Genomic DNA, 20,277 nt, shown 5'->3' with positions numbered 1-20,277 from the left:
AGGAGCCTTGTTTTTTAATTAAAAATATAATTTTCCTTTCAATTTTCACATATAAAGCGTTATGGTTTCCCTGGTTTTTATGAACATTCAGCGATCTCAGTCCGGTTACCCGTAAGCACCAACTTCGAACCATCTTCCGGACAGTCATTCAGCAAAGATCCACATTAAACAGGTCCAATTAGCAACAGCAACAACATCTTATATTTATATAGCGCCTTTAACATAATGGAACACCCCAAGGTGCTTTGCAGTTGCATTATAAAACAAAGTATGGCACTGAGTCACGTCAGGAGATAACAGGGACAGGCTGGTTCAAAGTGATCGAGTTTAAGGGCAGGTCCTAAGGGAGGAAAGCGAACTGGAGAGGTTCAGGGAGGGACTAGTGTTAGGGCCCAGGCAGCTAAAGACACGGCCGCCAATGGCGGAGTGATTAAGATTGCGGATGCAAGAAGGAGCCAGAACGAGAGAAGCATAGAATCTGCATCAGCTTCAGTTGTATTGGCACCACAGACAGATACTGCATTCCTCCAACAGTCCAAGTTAAGCCAGGCATGACCTGCTGAGATAATAGTCCTGATCTTGAAAAATTATAAATGGAAATGATGAATCTCAGAGAGATGTGGGGCTGAAGGAGATTACAGAGATACAGAGGGGTGAGGCCATGGAGGGAGTTGAAAGCAAGGGTGAGAAGTTTAAAATTAACACTTTGCTTTACTGGGTCAGTGAGCTGAGGGGTGATAGAGGAATAGGACTTGGCACAAGTTTTGGATGAATCCAAGTTTATAGCAGGATAAAAGTCTGGAAGAAGAGGAATGACACAGTTACAAGAAATATTTGTTTCACTGAGTTACAGCAAAACTGGACTGGGACAATCTAATCCAGCTCCCTCACACTGTCACTCAGTAACCCCTCTCCCCCCAGCGCCCTGTGTTACTGACTGTATCTCTACTGATGTTAATCCAGACCCCTCACACTGTCACTCAGTAACCCCTCTCCCCCCAGCGCCCTGTGTTACTGGCTATATCTCTACTGATGTTAATCCAGCTCCTCTCACTGTCACTCAGTAACCCCTCACCCCCCAGCGCCCTGTGTTACTGACAGTATTTCTACTGATGTTAATCCAGCTCCCTCATACTATTGGATGCGACAGGCAGTTTTGCTATAAAATCTGCTTAAATTCACCACATGACTATTATTTTCGAAGTGTTGATGGTGTGATGATTATGGGAGTAGAGTTGTTCTGTATTGATGTTGTATCATGTTTCCCATCAGGAGATTTTACAAGGACATGCCCCCAAAGGCTCTGGAGAAGAAATCCAATTTTGAGTTGCTGGAGTAAGTTTCTTACTGTTGGGTTTTCTGTTTGAATGTTGTGCTGAAGTGTGTTTATCAGGCAGATTGGACTTTGTGTAAGATCTCAGTTTATCTCTACCCGTGAGTAAAATCTGGATGTCTGCTCTCCGAGAGGATGTGAGCTGGACATCCAGTCAAGATTGTGATTTCATTGAACTACTTCAATCACAAAGTTTTGATTCTCCTTTCACTAGAATGTAGCTCCTACATGATTCTAACTGGTGTATCAGCAGAGTCTGGTCCGTATGTTATCGGGATACTAGCAGAGTTTGGTCCGATGTTATGGGGATACCAGCAGAGTCTGGTCCGTATGTTATTGGGATACCAGCAGAGTTTGGTCCACATGTTATGAGGAAAACAGCAGAGTCTGGGTTCTGGTCGGGATGTTATGAGGATACCAGCAGAGTCTGGGTCCTGGTCCCATTTCTTGTTTCACACCTCTCTGGGTCTGCTGCCATTCTGGCTCCTTTATTCCAATGGTTTGATATCTGTTCCTTTGATCTGTTATTCCCCCTGTGTAAACCTGTGCTTGTCAATTGATTTGACTCCTCTGACGTGATGACACCACCTTCTCTGAGGTATTTGTCTTTTACTTTGAAGGAAGGAAGTTGGTCTCGATTTGTTCTTCCCTAAACAGTTGCAGGAAAGTATGAAGGTAAGGATCGCCCTGTGTTCACATCTTTCAACATGAATTCATTATTGGGTTACTCTAGTATGATTACTTAGCTAAGGGGTTATTTGATTGAACGTTTCAAGATGTTAAGGGGTCAGAGAGAGTAAATAGAGAGAAACCATTTCTGTTGGTTTGGGGAGTCTTGGACGAGGGGGTGGAGGTTAAAATTCCGAGCCAGGCTTTTCAGGGGTGAAATTAGGAAACAGTTCTACACACAAAGTGGGGTAGACGATCGGAATTCTCCTCCACAAATGGCAATTGATGCCAGATCAATTGTTAATTTTAAATCTGAGATTGATAGATTTTTGTAAACCAAATGTATTGTGGGGAAAATGGCGTAAATGGTATGTTAATTATAACGTTGAGATACACAGGCAAAGGGCATTGTTTAATGAAGCACTTATAAAGAGAGACTGCTGGGACACTCAGGTGACACGTAGGAAGCAGCTGTATTTAAAGCTGCATTCTGGGAAAAAACCTATTGTCAAGAAAGGTATTAGTGTCTAGTTTCATATTTCAACTGGCTAGGGATTGATATAACATGTGGAGTTAGGTCACAGATCAGCTGAAGGGGCTGAATTGCCTCCTTGTGCTTTGATGTTGTACATCTGTTAGTTTTACCTGCCTACTGTTTTAAACTCTGGAACAAACCTGCCTTCAACAGATGGTCAGTCTCAGTGGCTGCTTTTGATGTGGGTATCATTAGGGCCAGCATTTGTTGCCCATCCCTAATTGCCCCTGAGAAGATGATGTTGGGATTGTAGCTGTTTCATTCTACAAACTTCCACTTGATGTTTCATTTTGCCAGAATTCCTTCCAGGCAATGTTTGTGGACAGCTCCCAGCTTTCATATATCGGCTGATGTCAATGCCGAAATCTCAGAGTTGTAGCGCCAAGATATATTGTATGTTGCCGGGTGTTTAATCAGCTTAGCTGCTCGCTGTGTCTGTTTGGTTGCCTGGTTTGATGATGCTGAATTTAATTCTCCAAAAATCTAACCATTGGAAAGTAATGTGTTATGTTCCATGCTGTCCTGTCCAATTCTGTCCCCTGTCCAGTGCTGTCCTGTGTTGTGCCCTGTCCCTTAGCATCCTGTGCTTATCCCCTATCCCTGTGCTTATCCCCTATCCCTGTGCTTATCCCCTATCCCTGTGCTTATCCCCTATCCCTGTGCTTATCCCCTATCCCTGTGCTTATCCCCTATCCTCTGCTTATCCCCTATCCCTGTGCTTATCCCCTATCCTGTGCTTATCCCCTATCCCTGTGCTTATTCCCTATCCCTGTGCTTATCCCCTATCCTGTGCTTATCCCCTATCCCTGTGCTTATCCCCTATCCCTGTGCTTATCCCCTATCCCTGTGCTTATCCCCTATCCCTGTGCTTATCCCCTATCCTGTGCTTATCCCCTATCCCTGTGCTTATCCCCTATCCCTGTGCTTATCCCCTATCCTGTGCTTATCCCCTATCCTGTGCTTATCCCCTATCCCTGTGCTTATCCCCTATCCTGTGCTTATCCCCTATCCCTGTGCTTATCCCCTATCCCTGTGCTTATCCCCTATCCCTGTGCTTATCCCCTATCCCTGTGCTTATCCCCTATCCCTGTGCTTATCCCCTATCCCTGTGCTGCCCCCCTATCCCTGTGCGTATCCCCTATCCCTGTGCTTATCCCCTATCCTGTGCTTATCCCCTATCCCTGTGCTTATCCCGTATCCCTGTGCTTATCCGCTATCCCTGTGCTGTCCCCTATCCCTGTGCTTATCCCCTATCCCTGTGTTTATCCCCTATCCCTGTGCTTATCCCCTATCCTGTGCTTATCCCCTATCCCTGTGCTTATCCCCTATCCCTGTGCTGTCCCCTATCCCTGTGCTTATCCCCCATCTCTGTGCTTATCCCCTATCCCTGTGCTTATCCCCTATCCCTGTGCTTATCCCCTATCCCTGTGCTTATCCCCTATCCTGTGCTTATACCCTATCCCTGTGCTTATCCCTATCCCTGTGCTTATCCCCTATCCTGTGCTTATCCCCTATCCTGTGCTTATCCCCTATCCTGTGCTTATCCCGTATCCCTGTGCTTATCCCCTATCCCTGTGCTTATCCCCTATCCCTGTGCTTATCCCCTATCCCTGTGCTGTCCCCCTATCCATGTGCTTATCCCCTATCCCTGTGCTTATCCCCTATCCCTGTGCTTATCCGCTCTCCCTGTGCTGCCCCCCTATCCCTGTGCTGTCCCCCTATCCCTGTGCTGCCCCCTATCCCTGTGCTTATCCCCTATCCCTGTGCTGTCCCCCTATCCCTGTGCTGTCCCCCTATCCCTGTGCTTATCCCCTATCCCTGTGCTTATCCCCTATCCCTGTGCTTATCCCCTATCCCTGTGCTTATCCCCTATCCCTGTGCTTATCCCCTATCCCTGTGCTGCCCCCCTATCCCTGTGCTGCCCCCCTATCCCTGTGCTGTCCCCCTATCCCTGTGCTGTCCCCCTATCCCTGTGCTTATCCCCTATCCCTGTGCTTATCCCCTATCCCTGTGCTTATCCCCTATCCCTGTGCTTATCCCCTATCCCTGTGCTTATCCCCTATCCCTGTGCTTATCCCCTATCCCTGTGCTTATCCCCTATCCCTGTGCTTATCCCCTATCCCTGTGCTTATCCCCTATCCCTGTGCTGTCCCCCTATCCCTGTGCTTATCCCCTATCCCTGTGCTTATCCCCTGTCCCTGTGCTGTCCCATGCTCCATGTTTTCAGCTATATTCTTGCTCACTTTAGGATATTTCTTTTCCGATCAGTTGATTCCTGAAATCAACTGTTGATTATGGAATGCACATATCATTAACACAAAGCAAAGTTCATTATTCCTGCAAATGATGCCAACAACTTGGTATTTATTTAGCTTCTTTAACAATGAGAATATGGCCTCAGTTGCTTCACAGAAGCATCTTCAGATATAAAAAAAAGACCATCCCAGATAAAGCAGCTGTCGGGAGGGATGTTTAAACAAAATGGCTTTTCCAGAGAAGTTTAAAAGAGATGGCGAGGGGAGGGATGTGGTGATGGAATGTTGGTTCAGGAACTGAAGGCAGCCACCAATGGTGCAGTGTAGGAAGTGGAGAATGCACAAAATATCAGAGAATGTTCCAGCACCAAATGTAGCCATTCATCCCATTGTGTCCGTGCTAACTCTGTGACAGAACCATCCAATTAATCCCAATCCCTTGCTCTTTCCCTGTGGCCCTGTAAATCATTCCCTTTCAAGGATTGTTAGTAAGAAATGGAAGTTTTCCTTTTACTTGAGTAGTTTCAAAAATAGTCAATGCTGAGAGGTTCAATAACTACTTTTTCCTTTAACAAAGAAAAGAATTTACAAGTGAAGTAGGTTTAACAGGTAGAACCAGCCCTTGACATCAAGGCAGCATTTGACCGAGTGTGGCATCAAGGAGTCCTAGCAAAACTGGAGTCAATGGGAATCAGGGAGAAAACTCTCCACTGGTTGGAGTCATACCTAACACAAAGGAAGATGGTTGTGGCACAAGTCAGGAATGTGATGGAATACTTACCACTTCGCTGGATGAGTGCGGTTCCTACAACACTCAAGAAGTTTGACACCATCCAGGACAAAGCAGCCACTTGATTGGCACCACATCCACAAACATTCACTCCCTCCACCACCGACACACAGTAGCAGCAGTGTGTACCATCTACAAGATGCACTGAAGGAATTCACCAAGGTTTCTTAGACGGCACTTTCCAAACCCATGACCACTACCATCTAGGACAAGGGCAGCAGATAGATGGGAACACCACCACCTGGAAGTTCCCCTCCAAGTCACTCACCATCCTGACTTGGAAATATATCGCCGTTCCTTCACTGTCACTGGGTCAAAATCCTGGAACTCCCTCCCTAACAGCACTGTGGGTATACCTACACCACATGGGCTGCAGCGGTTCAGGAAGGCAGCTCACCAACTGATTCCCATTGACTTTAGCTTTGCTGGGGCTCCATGATGTCACACTTGGTTAAATGCTGCCTTGATGTGAAGGGCAGTCTCTCTCACCTCACCTCGAGTTCTACTCTTTTGTCCATGTTGGAACCAAGGCTGTAATGCATTCAGGAACTGAGTGGCCCTGGCGGAACCCAAACTGAGTGTCAGTGAGCAGGTTATTGCTAAGCAAGTGCCGCTTGATGACTCCTTCCATTACTTTACAGATGATTGAGAGTAGACTGTTGGGGCGGTAATTGGCCGGGTTGGATTTGTCCTGCTTTTTGTGTACAGGACATATCTGGATAATTTTCCACATAGCCGGGTAGATGCCAGTGTTGTAGCTGTACTGGAACAGCTTGGCTAGGGGCACGGCAAGTTCTGGAGCACAAGTCATCAGTACTATTGCTGGAATATTGTCAGGGCCCATAGTCTTTGCAGTATCCAGTGCCTCCAGCCATTTCTTGATATCACTTGGAGTGAATCAAACTGGCTGAAGACTGACATCTGTGATGCTGGGGACCTCCAGCACTTGGCATTTCTGGCTGAAGATTGTAGCAAATGCTTCAGCCTTATCTACACGCATGTCCTACCCTAGGATTTTCACACGTAAATGCGCATATCCTCACTACTGAGTGTCGCCTTTCTTTGGCATGTCGAACCTACCTCCTTTCCCTCGATTGGCTCCTTTACCACCTGACCCGGCATGGTATTCATCTCTGCTTCAGTAATTTCCCATCATTCCCAGACTGATGAAAAGCCCAGGTTATTGTGTGGGCAGTCTTTCCGTTATCTGTCTGTTCTCATCCTGCTACCTGTCAGCTTCTGTGCCAAAACTGCAGCCAAGGTGCAGCTGCAAAGAGGCAGAAGAAACTGTAAAAATAAAAAAAAAAGCAACTGCATTTACCTCAGAGCTTCAGGACATCCCAGAGCGGTTCACAGATAACGAAGTACTTTTGATGTGTAATGTTGGAAATGCAGCAACTGATTTGTGCAAACAGCAATGTAATAAGTGGCATGTCTACAGTATGGAAGATGGCCACATACCCAAGGGATTTCTGTTTGGTAAGGTACCCGGAGCCAGATGCCCATCGAGGTGCCCAAGGCTCCGCTTCAAGGACACTAGCAGGTGTGACATCCAGGCCCTAAACACCGGCTATCACACCTGGGAGTCCCTAGCTGGCAAAAGAGGGAAATGGCGACAGCTCCTGTAGGCAGACGCACACCATGATAACCAGTGGCTACGGTGGCTTATCCACAGTCACCAATGCTGAAAACAGCAACCTACAATGTTACTTGGTGGCTTCATGTGCAGAGTTTGTGGCAGAGCCCTCTCGCCGAAATGGATTGTTTTCTGTGTGATCATCTGCTCTCATAGATGGAAGGGTGCCCACACACATACGTGGCCAGTAATAGGTGTCTGGTCATGTTGGTTGAGGGATGAGTGTTGTCCAGGACACCATGGAGAACCACCTGGTTGTCTTTGAAATAATGTGATGGGATCTTTCATGTCAATCTGAGAGGGCAGGCGGGGCCTCGGTTTGACATCTCGTCTAAAAGACAACACCTTTAACAATGCAGCACTCCTTCACACGGAGCCAAGACTGATGTAGAAAAATAGAGAAACAGTACTCTTGTTTTCAATATTCCAAATGACCAGTCAAGGATTTTTGAACTTTAATATCTAGCTGTAAAATATGGTGAGATTGCTGTTTGATTTATTAATTATTGAAATCAGAAATAATCTCACTCTTCTCTTTCCTCCTCTTCACAGCCCAAACAATTACGTAAATTAATCCAGCAAAACTTCTTCCAGTTTGGTCATATGAAGGAAGATGAATGTATCTGCAAGTTTTTTGAAATCCTTCGTAGTGTCACCAATTTTGAGCAAGAACATTACTCATGTGAACTGGGTGTAAGTCCATTTTAATTTTGCTGATGTGTAAGGGCTATTTATCTAAAGTTCCCTTTGTACTGTCACTTTATGGCAATAAGAGCAGCTTTCAGTGGTTACAATTTTGATAAATATTACCACATTTTTTTTTAAACCTCCCAATCTTGCTCCTCTCATCTCTCCTCCTCACACTGGGTATCATACCAAAGCTGATGGTACAGCTCATTCACAGGGCAGCTTTGGAAGCAGGAATTCTGTTCTTGGTATGCTCAGTATCACACCAACCATTTGGGATGAGATTTTCTGTTTAAAAATATCAACAGTTTGGGGGTGAATTTGCCTTTTGCGTTTCAGAAAGACAATGTGCTGGAGTATATGTGAAACAGAAATGATTCCACCCCACCCTTAGAGTGCTCCCTTCACCCCCACCCTCCCACCTTGCCAAGACCAATATCCCCCTCTTTGACTTCTAGCCTCCCTTGCCAAGGCTTTCTTCAGTTCAGGCAGTGGACAAAGATTGATAAATGTGGTAAACTGATAATTTAACCAATTCCTACCCAAGCAACATTGTGATGTCAAAAGCAAGTCAGGTGAAACCTAAACCAGCTTCGAGAGCTGACTCGCTCAAATTCAGGGATACATCCCTCACTCACTCCGTCCCTCACCCTCTCCCTCCATCAACAATTGCCTCCCACTCCCTCACCTTGTCCCTCGCACACTCCCTTGCCCCCACCCCCGCCTATGCCCTCGTCCCCACCCTCAATCAAGTGGAATCAACACAGCTTCATGAAGGGGAAATCATGTTTGACAAATTTATCAGAATTCTTTGAGGAGGTAACTAGCAGGATAGATAAGGGGAACCAGTAGATGTGATATATTTGGATTTTCAAAAGACGTTCAATAAGGTGCCACATGTAAGGCTACTTAATAAGATAAGAGCACATGGTTCTGGGGTAGTGGCTAACTAATATATGACAGGGAGTTGGGATAGGGGGGGGCATTTTCAGGACAGCAACCTGTAACTAATGGAGCGTCACAGGGATCAGTGCTGGGGCCTTAATTATTTACAATATATATCAATGGCTTAGATGAGGGAAGTTTGCAGATGATACAAAAATAGGTGGGAAGGCAAGTGTTGAGGATGACACCAGGAGTCTACAGAGGGATATAGACAGGTTAAGTGAGTGGGCAAAAAAGTGGCAGATGGAATATAATGTGGGAAAACGTGAGGTTATGCACTTTGGCAGGAAGAATAGAGGAGCTGAATATTATTTATATGGCGAAAGACTGCAGAAAGCTGCACACAGAGGGATTTGGGGGTCATTGTGCATGAATCTCAAAAAGCTAACAGACAAGTTCAACAGGAAATAAGGGAGGCAAATGGAATGTTGGCCTTTATTTCAAAGGGAATGGAGTATAAAAATAGGGAAATCTTGCTAAAACTATACAAGGAACTAGTTAGACCACACCTAGAATACTGTGATAAAGGCAAAACACTCCGGATGCTGGAAATCTGAAATAAAAACAAAAAATGCTGGAAAAACCCAGCAGGTCTGACAGCATCTGTGGAGAGAAAGACAGAGTTAACGTTTTGAGTCCATATGACCCTTCTTCAGGGCACTGAAGAGTCATACAGACTCAAAACGTTAACTCTGTTTATCTCTCCACAGATGCTGTCAGACCTGCTGATCTTTTCCAGCATTTTTTGTTTTTATTGGCCTAGAATACTGTGAACAGTTTTGGTCCCCTTATCTAAGGAAAGATATACTGGCATTGGAGGCAGTCCAGAGAAGGTTCACTAGGTCGATCCCGGGTATGGAGGGGTTTTCTTATGGGGAGAGGTTGAGTAGGTTGGGCCTGTATTCATTGGAGTTTAGAAAAATGAGAGGTGACCTTATTGAAATATATAAGATTCTTAGGGGGCTTGACAGGGTAGATGCTGAGAGGTTGTTTCCCCTTGAGGGAGAGTCTAGGACCAGAGGGCATAATCTCAGAGTAAGGGGTCACCCATATAAAACAGAGATGAGGAGGAATTTCTTCTCTCAGAGGGTAGTGAATCTGTGGAATTCTTTACCGCAGAGGGCTGTAGAGGTTGGGTCGTTAAATATATTCAAGGCTGAGTTAGACAGATTTTTAATCAGAAAGGGAATCAAGGGTTATGGGGAAAAGGCAGGAAAGTGCAGTTGGGGATTATCAGATCAGCCATGATCTCATTGAATGGTGGAGCAGACTCAATGGGCTGAATGGCCTACTTCTGCTTCTATGTCTTGTGGTCTTGCCCTTACCCTCACCCTCACCCTCCCTCACCTTTGGCCTCCCCCCCTTACTCACCTGCTCCCCCGCCTCCTCAGTCACTCTCTCCCTCATCTTCTCACTAGCCCTTTCCCTCTTTCCCTTCCTATCCCTTTCCTGCCTCTCCCTCACTCCATCTTCCTACCTCCCTCTGCCTCTCCTCTCTTTCACTCCCCCTCCCTCTACCTCAACCCCTCCTTCACTCCCCCTCTACCTCAACCCCTCCTTCACTCCCCCTCCCTCTCCCTCAACCCCTGCTTCACTCCCCCTCCCTCTACCTCAACCCCTACTTCACTCCCTCTCCTTCTCCCACCCTCACACCTCTCTCCCTCTCAGCATTTCAGAAAGTTTGTAGTGCCCTTTGACTTTAGAGTTATGATAGATTTTCATCCTGTTCTCTGCTCTCCACACTGATGTCTTCTAGTACTCCAACTCTTCTACTTACAACCCCATGAGAGTGTGAAAATTTATGAAAATCTTTTATTTGAAATACTTGCTCAATGCAGTTGCTGTGTCCCGCTGTGCAGAGCCCCGAGTGATTATTCTACTCTTTGTCTTTCAGCAAGGGTGGACAATAACAGTGGACCTGGTCATTGGAAGCTATGGAATTGGCCAAGTGACCAATAAAGATGGAGTGAGTACACCAGACCGAATCATTACATTCAGAGTCATAAAAACAGGCCAAACGTTCACATGAGTGAGATTGTCAGGGGACGAGAAAGACAAAGCAAAAGGAGTGAGACACACAGAATAACAGACTTGGACTGAGCTACACAGAGTAACAGAGACTGGAAGTGAGTGACAGAGACCAGGATTAGCAGGAATTGGGGGCTGGAGTTTCCCATTTGATGGCATCAGGAGGCGAGGCTGATCCCAGATTGAATTCCAGCCTCTGTTGGGAGGTGAGATTTTCACTGGGTTTGTCTTAATGACCCTAGAGACGGGTCTGCTGTCCAATGAGTGGTTTGGGGCAGTGGTGGGTTGTGTGTGTGGGGGGGGTGGAAATTGGGACTCCAGGGCCACATTCCAGCCTAGAGAAACTTCATCCTCAAAGAGACAGAGCCAATGGAGAGCTGAGGCCTGGGATAATGCGGGGAAAGGTTGGTTATTAAAATTGCATTGCACCCGAGCAGATTTTTTTTGTCCGAGCGGTTACATGTTTCAGTGCTCCAGCTCAGGGGTCCTGCTTTTGTTGCTGCTGGTCAGCTTCCCGGAGATCTCACAGCCGACTGTCCCCATGAAAATCTCAGGACGAAAGATGGTGAGTCCTTAGTGAGCCCCCTTATGATCTCAACGTGATGTGGGTGACTTCAGTTCCCCAGACCCCCGCCCGCTCTCCCCCTACCCTCAGGAACACACAGGTGGAATCCAGCACAGGCATCATGAACAGCGAATTATTTACAGTGCCACCTCTGTCCCCTCCGACTGATTCAGGAAAACCCAGCCCCAAAAGTGAACGACAGAGAATAGCAGAAACTGAGTGACTGAGAAACAGAAGGTTTGTTATAAAATCTCACCAAGTTTGTTTTTAAATTGATGCTTTAACAAAAAGAACTGAACATTTTGTGTGAGACATTAAATGAGAGACTGGAGAATTCCTCTGTACATGGACTTCCAGAAGACATTTGATTAGAGACTGTAATAAACGTGAAGTGGGAGGGAATTGGCGAAAAGCCTTTGACCACAAAAACAGCAACTCAAACATCAGCTGCTGAAATCCTCATCCATGACTTTGATGCCTCCAGACCTGGACAATTCCAACACGTTCCTGCCCAGCTGCTCACATCTGGCGATATACTGAAACTGATCCGAAACTCTGGCTGCATTCAAACTCTCACCAAGTCCTCTTCCCCATCATCCCTGGGTTTGCTAACCTACATTGACTCCCAGTTAAGCAACACCTCCTTGTTTTCAAATCTCTCCATTTCCTCCAGCCCCACGACCCTCTGAGACCTTTGCGTTCCTCTGATTCTGGTTTCCTGAGCATTCCTGATTTCCATCGCTCCACCGTTGGTGGCAGTGCCTTCAGCAGTTTGGGCCCCAAACTCTGGAAAATCCTTTGTCCACCTCCCCCCACCCACCACCACCTCCCCACCTCCTCATCTCGCTTCTCTCCTTTAAGGCTGTCCTTAAAATTTACTCCATCAATCAAGCCTGTGGTCATCTGCATTAATATCTTCTTATGTCCACAAAAAGCAGGGAAAATCCAACGCAGCCAATTACTGCCCCATCAACTTACTCTCCATCATCAGTAAAGTAATGAAAGGGGTCATCAACAGTGCTATCAAGTGGCATTTGCTTAGCAATAACCTGCTCACTGACACCCAGTATGTGAACTGCCAGGGCCACTCAGCTTCTGACCTCATTACAGCCTTGGTTCAAACATGGACAAAAGAGCTGAACTCCTGAGGTGAGGTGAGAGTGACTGCCCTTCACATCAAGGCTACATTTGACCGAGTGTGGCATCAAGGAGCCCTAGCAAAACTGGAGTCAATGGGAATCAGGGGGAAAACTCTCCGCTGGTTGGAGTCATACCTAGCACAAAGGAAGATGGTTGTGGTTGTTGGAGGTCAGTCATCTCAATTCCAAGATATCACTGCAGGAGTTCCTCAGGGCCGTGTCCTCGGCCCAACCATCTTCAGCTGCTTCATCAATGACCTTCCTTCCATCATAAGGTCAGAAGTGGGGATGTTTGCTGATGATTGCACAATGTTCAGCACCATTCGCAACAATTTAGATACTGAAGCAGTCTGTGTCCAAATGCAGCAAGACCTGGACAGTATCCAGGCTTGTGCTGACAAGCGGCAAATAACATTCACACCACACAAGTGCCAGGCAATGACCATCTCCAACAAGAGAGAATCCAACCATTGCCCCTTGATGTTCAATGCCATTGCCATCACTGAATCCCCCACTATCAACATCCTGGGGGTTACCATTGACCAGAAACTGAACTGGACTAGCCATATAAATACTGTGGCTACAAAAGCAGGTCAGAGTCTAGGAATCCTGTGGTGAGTAACTCACCTCCTGACTCCCCAAAGCCTGTCCACCATCTACAAGGCACAAGTCAGGAGTGTGATGGAACACTCTCCACTTGCCTGGATGAGTGCAGCTCCAACAACACTCAGGTAACTGGACATCATCCAGGACAAAGCAGCCCACTTGATCGGCACCACATCCAAAAACATTCCTTCCCTCAACCACCGATGCACAGTAGCAGCAGTATGTTCCATCTAGAAGATGCACTGTAGTAACTTACCAACAATCCTTAGACAGCACCTTCCAAACCCATGACCACTACCATCTAGAAGGACAAGGGCAGCAGATAGATGGGAACATCACCACCTGGAAGTTCCCCTCCAAGCCACTCACCATCCTGACTTGGAAGTATATCGCCGTCCCTTCACTGTCGCTGGGTCAAAATCCTGGAACTCCCTCCCTAACAGCACTGTGGGTGTACCTACACCACATGGACTGCAGCGGCTCAAGAAGGCAGCTCACCACCACCTTCTCAAGGGCAACTAGGATGGGCAATAAATGCTGGCCCAGCCAGTGAAGCCCACATCCCATGAAAGAATTTTTTTAAAAAGCCGCCGTTGTCAAATTTTGTTTAATAATTCCCCTGTGAAGCGCCTGGGGACATTTTATTATGTTAAATGTGTTAAATAAATACAAGTTCTTATTGTTCTTGGTGAATAACCTTGATAGACAGTAAAGAGGGAGCTTTACTCCACAGCTCAGCAATGTTAAACCTCACCTGGCATTGCTCGATGATGACCTTGGGTTCTAAGAGCAGTGACCAAAAATGCTGTGTGCTATATAAAGGAAATTGTCAAAGAATTAGTCTTTAACACCATTATTGCACATCAAAATTTGGCCAGGTGATTTTTTTTGTTCGTGTTATTATGACCATCCCTCATCTCACCTCAGGCCATTAATAGGCATTGGTGTAGAATGGACCTGGACTCACTCATGGACTACACCACAGGGAGCTGACAGGTTCCCTTCCCTGATAAACATTCTTGGAGCGGTTCGGTTTTTATGATAAGTCAGCAACTTTCATAATTAATTTATCTGGGACAATTTTCTATCCTCTAGATTGTTAGCTCAGCCTCAAAGGCACTGAGCTACCAAGCTCATAGATGCCTGCAAGTTAATGATTTTTTTTCATTAACTAATTCTAAGGCCCAGATTTCCACCAATGACAGAGAGCTTCACCATCATGGCGAAAATCCCGGAAATGACTAGAAATACTAAGTCCTGTCCTGAAATGGGCCTGTTCCATTTTGGTGAGGGTTGGGCCAGGGTTCATGCATGTGCCGTTTCCAGAGGCAGCTGGCCTTTTAGATCACCAGCTGTCTCCATGGAAATGGGATTTTGGCAGGCCAGAAGTGTGCAGAGTAGACCAGGTAACAGCAGGTCTGAACCTGGTGGATTCATTTGCATAGCCAGAGTACCCCTTTGGACCTGCTCCCAGGACACCTTTGGGAGAGGTAAGGTTTGGAATCGTTGAAAGTAAACGTGATTGCTTATAAGATGTGCATAAAGTCATTGGAGATGTCAAAGAACTGCCAAAGCTGTCAAAGAACTGCCAAAGCTGTCAAAGAACTGACAAAGCTGTCAAAGACCTGTCACAGGATATTAGGTGAGTTGGCATGGAGGGGGTAAGGGAAAGTGGTGATGTGTAGGGGCCATGGGTTGACATCAGTTGGCACTAAGTTAGCCTAGGGGCTATAAAGGACCATAGGTTTGTGGGGGTTGTAGGGGGTATGAGGGACAATGGAGATAGGTAGAGGGTCATGGGTTGACCTAGGTTGGTATGGATGGGGCTTGGGGGCTAGGTGGGCGAGGGCTGTTTTTTATTTATCCTTTTATTTAATTCAACACCGTGCTGGAGCACAGAAACAGGCCTTCCGCCCAGCCCAGCTCTTAACCCAGCAGTCCCCGTACTCGTTCCAGGGGGGGTGGTGGGCCCAACTCCTAATCCAACCCGTTCACCTGGAATGAAAATTCAACCTGGCCATTTTCAAAGGTTGGGTTCTGAAAGCTGGGAATTCTCCCATCTCCGCACACCCGAACCACCAGCGAAACACTGGGCCTTAGTCTACTGGCTGTTGCACCAGTGAACTTATAAGGAGGTAGCACAGACTGAGTTAATCACTTCTCATTAAAGATTGGGCCAGACATCAAAATTTGAATCATATTTGTTAACATGCTAATAACATTGTGATTAAAGCTATCTTAAAATGGAACATTAAAGAATTCACAAGGTCCTGTGGCATCGGTTATTAACTCACAGAATTCGAGACTGTATGAGCTGTCAGTTAGTGTTAGCCTGGGGCTTTAATGCTGCAAAATGAAATGGTCATTGTCTAAGAATGATGGGAAACTGGGAAAGTTGGCAGCCTTATACAGCACTGACCAATTAATCGTGTTGGATAACAAATCTCCCAAGTATACTTAAAGTTTACTTTAGCATATTGTCGACAGGCTCATTGTTCAAACAATATAACCACGTGCTCTCATCTAACTCTTGTTCTCTAAAGTTGGGCATGGTAAAGTTAGCTCTGTTGCTTCCTTCCATTTGTGCTTAGCTCACCAGCAACAGCCGGGACTCTCAATCAGCTGATGCAGTTTGTCCTGACATCTCGAGTTTCTGCCTCCTGCAGACACGATTCTCGAATCAACAAGCAGAGCACCCAAGGGCAGCTCGGAGATGACCAGAGGCTGTTAATCTGCACTGGAGACAACAGAGAGTCACTGGATGGGGAAGGAAGAGGCTGATCCCATGATTAATTAATTAGATTTTGTTATAGATATTTCTATCTTTAAGTTCTAATCAGTTTAGCAGAATTAAAGTAAATTTAATTTAATTCCATTTTTCAGCCTATCAGCTTGGCAGAATTCAACCAAATAAAATCGATTAACTTTGTCCATTCGGATGAGGATAAGAAAGCTTCACTTCAACTTGAAATTCAAGGAGCACCACAGGTATAAATATTTCTGTATCAGTAAAGAAGTGATCCACACACAACCTCGATTATTCTCTTAATCTCTTCGTACAAGGATCAATTCTGACCAACTTGGTCCAGGATCTGTGATATCTGTACCTCATGATTTTCTGATCTTTTTTATTGAACTGCCCAAGGCAATATAAACTCCCCCCTATTGGAACAGTGAATACTGCTCATCATGACCTTGATTTGTCTGAAAGTGAATAAAGCCAGCTATTATGTAGCTGTGTTTTCTAGTGATGTTTGCACCTAACCTTAACCCTAATTTCAACCATGATGGGAAGAGGGTCCTGTCTGTTAATATTTAGCACATTAGGAGTGTACAGGAAAGGATAGTGTTTGTTGGAAATCTCTACAATGGTAGTTAATGGGAAAGGGATTGAAATTCTGTGCAATGGGGATGAACAGGGAGCAGGTTGGTGCATTGGAATTCTCAAACAGTTTGATGTGTTGAAATTTATTATGATGGGAAGGAGTTTGGTCAACCGGAATTCTTTACAATGGAAATAAATTCAGTCCATTGTAGTGAGGGTGAATATGAAGACGTTTAACTCATCGGAATTCTATGTAATGGGCTAGTTCAAGCTGATTGAGAACTTGTTTCTTTGTTACTGTGCTCTGCCTGTCTCTGTCTCATTTACTATAAACCTTTGATCTAACATCTGCTAACTACATAATGTAAGAAATAGGAGCAGCCTTAGGCCAGTCAGCCTCTCCAGCTGCTCTACAATTCTACATGAGCATGGCTGATCATTGGCCTTAACTTCACTTGTCCACTCGGTTCCATATCCCTCCATTCCCTGAGAGTGTCTGCAGTATCTCAGTATATACAGAATGATGGAGCATTCGCAACCCTCTGGGGGAGAGAATTCCAAAGATTCACAACCATCTGAGTGAAGTAATTTCTCCTCATCTCAGTCCTAAAAAATAGGCCCCTTGTCCAGAGACTGTGCCCCATGTTTTGAGTTCCCCAGTCAGGGGAAACAATCTCTGTGTCCACCCTGTCAAACCCCATTCTTCTAACCTCCAGAGAATATCAACCCAATTTGCTCAGCCTCTTGTCACTGGACCACCCCTCATCCCAGGGGCCAATCTGGTGAACCTTCACTGTACTGACTCCAAGGCAAGTACATCCTTCCGTAGACATGGGACCAATGCGCTGTTCTTAAGATGTGATTTCACTAAAGCCCTAAACAATTGCAGCAAGACTTCCTTATTCCTGTGCCCCAAGCCCTTGCAATGAAGGCCAACCTGCCATTTGCCTTCCTGGTTGCTTGCTGCATGTTAACTTTGTGTTTCTTGTACATATACACCCAAGTCTCTTTTGAACATCAATGTGGAAAAAATATTCTGCTTTTTCATTCTCACTGCTAAAGTGAATAACTGCAGTGATAGTTACGCGATAAGACAGGTGCTCACCTCTCTGTTTGTGCACAGCCTTTGACAATAACAGCCTCAGCACTCGCGACAGTGGAGAGTATGGCCGATTTGATCGATGGTTATTGCCGACTGGAGAACGAAACTACATCCTCCTTTATCTCAAGGCCGAAGAGAGGTAGAGACTAGTAACCACAACCTCTGTCTAAAAATCTTCTACTCCATATCACCCGTCAATCGTTAATGTTCCGTGTGAATATATGTTTTTCTTTTGGATGATGACTCTCTGAATATTTGCTTGTGCAATAGACTCCTGTGCAGAGACTGATCTGCAATATAATTAAACCCCAGTCTGAATGTTCGGCAAGTGATCACTACCATCATCCTCGCGTATTGTTCCTTAAGAGACTTTACAGTCAGTCTGCTGGTTGAGACCATAGAACTCTCCCTCCTAGCCAATGTGTCCAGAGCCCAAAACTGCCCACATTGAACGCTTTGGGTGTCATTCAATCCAAACGTGACCAATTGGAAACGGAGATGATCGGATCAATCATCTGATTGACGCACCTTCTGATTTACCTTTATCAACTCGACAGCTTATTGGAGGAGAACCCACTTTGTATTAATATTGTTGTGACATTTCTCCCTACAGATCATGAACTTCCTGAGCTGCCAACACAGTATGTATCAAAACCCTTCCATCTCAATGACAGCCCAATTGTTAACAACAGCGCCTTGCATTTATATAGCACCTGCTAACATTTAAAAAGCCCAAGAACAGAGGAGTGTAATCTGACAAAAGGTGACACCAAACCAAGGGAAGAGGTAGTGGGAGGGATGACTAAACAGCTTAGCTAAACAGGCAGGTTTTAAGGAGCATCTTAAAGAAGGAGAGAGGTTTGGGGAGAGAATTCCGGAAAGGCTCGAGGTGTAACGGTCAATGGCAGAATGAAGGAGAGGGGGATACACGAGAAACTATATTCAGAGGAGAAGAATACTGGGCGAGTCATTCAGCTGGAGGGGGTTAGAGAGATAGGGAGGGGTGAGGACATGGAGGGTCACAAGGTGTTGCTGGAGCAAAAGCCAGTGTAGGTCAGTGACCACAGGGGTGATGGGCGAATGGGACTTGGTGCAGGCAAGAGTTTTGGATGGGGTCAAGCTTACAGAGACTGGGAGATGGAGGAGTGGCTAAGAGTGCACTGTAATTGTCAAATCCAGGAAGAAGGTTTCAGCTGGAAATGAGATCAGGGAATTCATTAAAATAACTTCCTCTGTCAGTGCACCACAGTCTGCTGGTGTGTGAGAGCACAGACACACAGCTCCCAGGGTGGTGTGTGTGAGAGCACAGACACACAGCTCCCAGGGTGGTGTGTGTGAGAACACAGACACACAGCTCCCAGGGTGGTGTGTGTGAGAGCACAGACACACAGCTCCCAGGGTGGTGTGTGTGAGAACACAGACACACAGCTCCCGGGGTGGTGTGCGAGAGTACAGACACACAGCTCCCAGGGTGGTGTGTGAGGGCACAGACACACAGCTCCCAGGGTGTTGTGTGTGTGTGTGTGTGAGAGCACAGACACACAGCTCACAGGGTGGTGTGTGTACGAGAGCACAGACACACAGCTCCCTGGGTGGTGTGTGTGTGTGTGAGAGCACAGACACACAGCTCACAGGATGGTGTGTGTGTGTGTGTGAGAGCACAGACACACAGCTCCCAGGGTGGTGTGTGTGTGTGTGAGAGCACAGACACACAGCTCACAGGGTGTTGTGTGTGTGTGTGTGTGAGAGCACAGACACACAGCTCCCAGGGTGGTGTGTGAGAGCACAGACACACAGCTCCCAGGGTGGTGTGTGAGAGCACAGACACACAGCTCCCAGGGTGTTGTGTGTGTGTGTGTGTGAGAGCACAGACACACGGCTCCCAGGGTGTTGTGTGTGTGTGTGTGTGAGAGCACAGACACACAGCTCCCAGGGTGTTGTGTGTGTGTGTGTGTGAGAGCACAGACACACAGCTCCCAGGGTGGTGTGTGAGAGCACAGACACACGGCTCCCAGGGTGTTGTGTGTGTGTGTGTGTGAGAGCACAGACACACAGCTCCCAGGGTGGTGTGTGAGAGCACAGACACACAGCTCCCAGGGTGGTGTGTGTGAGAGCACAGACACACAGCTCCCAGGGTGGTGTGTGTGAGAACACAGACACACAGCTCCCGGGGTGGTGTGCGAGAGTACAGACACACAGCTCCCAGGGTGGTGTGTGAGGGCACAGACACACAGCTCCCAGGGTGTTGTGTGTGTGTGTGTGTGAGAGCACAGACACACAGCTCACAGGGTGGTGTGTGTACGAGAGCACAGACACACAGCTCCCTGGGTGGTGTGTGTGTGTGTGAGAGCACAGACACACAGCTCACAGGATGGTGTGTGTGTGTGTGTGAGAGCACAGACACACAGCTCCCAGGGTGGTGTGTGTGTGTGTGAGAGCACAGACACACAGCTCACAGGGTGTTGTGTGTGTGTGTGTGTGAGAGCACAGACACACAGCTCCCAGGGTGGTGTGTGAGAGCACAGACACACAGCTCCCAGGGTGGTGTGTGAGAGCACAGACACACAGCTCCCAGGGTGGTGTGTGAGAGCACAGACACACAGCTCCCAGGGTGTTGTGTGTGTGTGTGTGTGAGAGCACAGACACACAGCTCCCAGGGTGT

General features: G+C 46.6%; 1 protein-coding gene across 5 annotated transcripts in view; it reads left to right on the top strand.

The window, feature by feature from the left end:
* The window catches only part of ptk2ba (protein tyrosine kinase 2 beta, a), a 225,795-nt gene that overhangs the window by 124,548 nt on the left and 80,970 nt on the right, over nt 1–20,277 (top strand). For all 5 annotated transcript variants that reach the window (XM_041174678.1, XM_041174712.1, XM_041174692.1 and 2 more), the window contains 7 exons: nt 1,273–1,335; nt 1,954–2,008; nt 7,771–7,911; nt 10,745–10,816; nt 16,072–16,176; nt 17,637–17,754; nt 18,229–18,256. In XM_041174678.1, the coding sequence (XP_041030612.1) occupies nt 1,273–1,335; nt 1,954–2,008; nt 7,771–7,911; nt 10,745–10,816; nt 16,072–16,176; nt 17,637–17,754; nt 18,229–18,256 (582 nt within the window). The remainder of the gene's footprint in view (nt 1–1,272; nt 1,336–1,953; nt 2,009–7,770; nt 7,912–10,744; nt 10,817–16,071; nt 16,177–17,636; nt 17,755–18,228; nt 18,257–20,277) is intronic.

This window comes from Carcharodon carcharias, chromosome 2 (assembly GCF_017639515.1).
Source record: "Carcharodon carcharias isolate sCarCar2 chromosome 2, sCarCar2.pri, whole genome shotgun sequence".
Classification (NCBI taxonomy): domain Eukaryota; kingdom Metazoa; phylum Chordata; class Chondrichthyes; order Lamniformes; family Lamnidae; genus Carcharodon; species Carcharodon carcharias.
The sequence above is the reverse complement of the archived record's forward strand: the minus strand, read 5'-3'. Positions and strand labels throughout refer to the sequence as shown.